The sequence below is a fragment of the Akebia trifoliata genome, chromosome 14, assembly GCF_017979445.1.
Source record: "Akebia trifoliata isolate Shusen 1 chromosome 14, ASM1797944v1, whole genome shotgun sequence".
Taxonomy (NCBI): Eukaryota; Viridiplantae; Streptophyta; class Magnoliopsida; order Ranunculales; family Lardizabalaceae; genus Akebia; species Akebia trifoliata.
Window position 1 is genome coordinate 9083271 of NC_141388.1, and position 3670 is coordinate 9086940.

Sequence of the window (3670 nt, forward strand, 5' to 3'; positions counted from 1 at the left end):
GGTTGGTGACTCTGCTCTACTATACATTTGTAAGGGTGTCAATGGGTAGGTTCCAGCCGGGCTTGGTTGAGCCCTAGCCCGGCGCTAAAGAGGCGGGTTCTACTTCAACTAGCCCTATACGAATATCGAGCCTAAATCGACTAAGCCTGGGTTCGATTCTAATGGGCTCGGGTTTGACTCGATCCGGGTTCGAGCCAAATATACTTACTCAAATTCAGTATTTTTAATGAAGAGTATATATTTTTCAAATAATTTTTGTGTGTGCATGTTTGAAGACAATCCAATGGAAATTCAAATGAATGTCTTATTAACCGATAAAGTTTATCAATGAGAGTTAAATTGTAATTAAACATATATTTTTCTTATATGAAAATAATATTTTTCTAATTAAATATATTTTAAATATTTCTATAAGATTAAGTAGTGGGCCGGGCCAAGGAGGGCACTATAAGGCCTTAGCCCAACCCAAATTTGATGGGCGAAAATTATTAAACCTGGCCCTGCATTTACAGGCTAAATATGTAAGCCCTAGCCCTTATTTTATCAGCCGGGCCGGGCTAACAGGGCAACCGACTCAATTGATACCCTTATACATTTGCCATGGCCAATGGTTGATTAAAATTTCATCTCAAAACATTTTGGAGTACTCTAATTCAAATAAAAAAATTCTAAACATATTTTCGGGTGGGTCATATGATCCAATGTTGGCTAAAATCAGAATGCCATACCCATGCATTTTGAAACAAAATAAAATTCTGAACCATGGAAATGGTATTGTTTTCCTATGTTGTGATCCCTGGTCGATTCCGGCGATCATTCAAACATAAAGATTGGTAGCACAACTTGAAAGACAGAACATTAGAATGAAATTTCAAAATCTCGTTTCGAGACAATGCTTTGATCGGGAGAGGAAAGAATTTTGATCAAGACAATATGAGACATACCAAAATATTGCATGACCATTCAAAATATTCAATGTTACTAGATCAATTCTTTTATTACGATCTCACAAATGGATTACATCAAGTACCAAATATTTTGAAATAAAACAAAACTTGAAATCATAAGTAGGACTGATTTGACATAAATTCTAGACATTTGAATGTGGACTCGAGTCTATAATTATTAGGGTCTTACATAAAAATATTAATCAGAGTGTAACATTTGATCCAAGTGTCCATTTTACGATTATTTTAGATGCATTTTGGGTATTTTTGAAATATCAGACCTTCCCAAATGTTTGGTGGAAAAACAGATTTTGTGCCCATGTTGCTTTAATAGTGAGGAAACGATAAGGCACCAGTTCTGGAATTTCTTCAGTGCCTCTATCATCAACTCAATCTCCAGACTTAACCCAAGATCCATTTGTAGTTGGGGAAGATCAAATAAATCCCAGTTCAATGCAGTGGCATCAATGACTCCATGGATAGTTATTTGGTGCATTTGGTGGGCTAGAAATGAATCCATTTTAATAGATAAATTCCGGTTGTGAGAGGTGATTGATAGGTGTATTAAATGGATTCATGAATTGGAAGGTATTTTAGAATACAAATACCTCTCTACTGTTGAGGAACGCAGTAGATTATTGGAGTTGAGTATCTCTATAAAGGAGGATCCAAGAATAAGGCATGTTGTTGATGGATGGGATAAACCTCCTTGGGGTTGGATCAAGTTGAATATTGATGGTGCTTCGTAAAACAACCCAAGCTTGTCAGGAGGAGGAGCCATCTTGTGAGGTGTGCTCAGGGCGACTTCCTGGTTGCTTCTGGTTGCTTTTAAGGGAAAGAAATTAAATAAGTAATTCAACATAGGAAAACAATGTCATTGCTATGATTTAAATTTTAAAGTAATACTTACACCCAACAAATCGAACCCAACTATTCAAAAATTCAATTAGTCCCTTAAGATAAGAGAACTGTTATTGGAACCCCGTCTTTTAAGTACTTCAATAGTCGTTTACGACTAAGATTAGGCTCATACAAAATCCTAAATCTAACAAATAGTAATCAAAAAGGGAAAAAGAAAAAGAGAGTGATTTTATTGGCAACCCAACTATTACTCTTTCTAAATCATTGACTTCGAGTATTTAATTTTACTTGGGATATAATAAGTAAAAGTTGGAGTGCCAATGGTAGCTCTCTAAAAAAACCAAAACCCTTAATCAACCAAATAAATAAAACCCATGTTCATTAATTCAAGGAATGGGCAACATACATTTTCTGAAAATCGAAAGAAATTTTAGATTCGATTTTCTAAATTTTTCTGAGTTCAGTAAAGGGGGTTGATCACTACGATCGCAGCCTCGGAAAAGTTTTTTTTTCCTTTGTTCGCTGTTCGAAAAAAGGAAAGGGAAGATTTTAAATCTTAAAATTGAAATTAACTTTTGGGAAGAGGACGTGCGGGCAGGAGAGAGAATTTTTCTCTCTTGCTGTGAGAAAAAAGTCATTCCTAACTACAGCTGTGTGTGTGCAGAATACCATCGATTTTCTTCTAGTATACAACCTTCAAGGTTCACGGACTCCCAATTATAATAAAGAAAAAAAAATAAGAGCAGCATTACATATATATTTTCTTAAAACTTAACATTACATTAAACAGACAACTCAAGGTACATACCACACGATTACAACGGCACTAAACATTCCTTGAAGGAAATTAAGGAAAATGCCATATCTAGCTAGATAATCTTAGGATAATTTTTAAGTTTGTACTCTCAAGCATCAGCAGAACCCTTAGTAATAGATTTGGTGGTGATAACATTAGTTTCATTTTGGTTCTTCAACACGACCACAGGAATTGCACCTGTGACGCCTTTGTTAGCAGTGTTAGTGGCCCAAATTGAACCACCATAGATAACTAAATTCCTGTCTCTTTGAAGAATAAGGACATAGTTACCTTTCTTTCCATTAGTGTTACTAGCCCACAAGGCACCGTGGTACTGGTTATAGACCACAAGATTCCCATCATCCTGCATATCACAATGGCATATACTCCACGAACCACTCGTGTGCGAAGCCCACACTGCTTTTTCGTTGTCATAAAGCACAAGATTGCAATCTTCTTGCATTTTGAGGGAGTAATTACCATACTCAAGACTGTCCCCAATATGTAGAGAGTCACCGCTGAATAAAATGTGATCTGCTTCACAGTGTTGGGTGAGAATGAGGAAGATGAAGAGGAGGAGAAGAGCAGAGGTGAGCATGGATTTGGGAAGATGAGAAGAAATAGCAAAGTTACTAGCCATGTTAATTTCTCTATGTTTATTGTTTATGTGTGAGTGTGGATTGGGGGAAAGGGAGTATTTATAGATAGGGAGAGGACTTTTCTAACCACACACCAATACATGAGCAAAGATGTCTACAAAGGAGTGATTGTTTGCACAAAGGGGATCCTAGGTCTCTTCTAACCAGACTAATCTATCAGACATTCAAACGCATGGATATAAAAAAACACATGTTTCCTAGGGCAGCAGTTGGCACCCTAACTTTTACTTATTACACCCCAATTAAAAATGAAAGAGAGATATTTCCAGCTAGACCTAATTGTTGCAATTTTATTACAAAAACTCCCTTGGACTTTTGACAACCTTACTTTATCAAGTTTGTGACCCCAGCATTCAACAAACCTTGGAGTGGATCCTAACCATGCATCAATCAATGACATCCAAAAA

The 3670-nt window shown here is 36.4% G+C and overlaps 1 protein-coding gene across 1 annotated transcript; it reads right to left on the reverse strand.

Annotated features, from left to right (window-relative positions):
- Positions 1-2713: 2713 nt before the first annotated feature.
- LOC147386062 (mannose-specific lectin-like) lies at positions 2714-3244 on the reverse strand. Its single transcript, XM_086423263.1, has one exon. It carries the CDS (start codon positions 3242-3244, stop codon positions 2714-2716), a length of 531 nt encoding a protein of 176 aa, XP_086279389.1.
- Between the last annotated feature and the right edge of the window lie 426 nt (positions 3245-3670).

What these genes read in the sequence shown, in the direction of transcription:
- LOC147386062 (XM_086423263.1), bottom strand. Translation starts at nt 3,244, where the DNA reads ATGGCTAGTAACTTTGCTATTTCTTCTCATCTTCCCAAATCCATGCTC.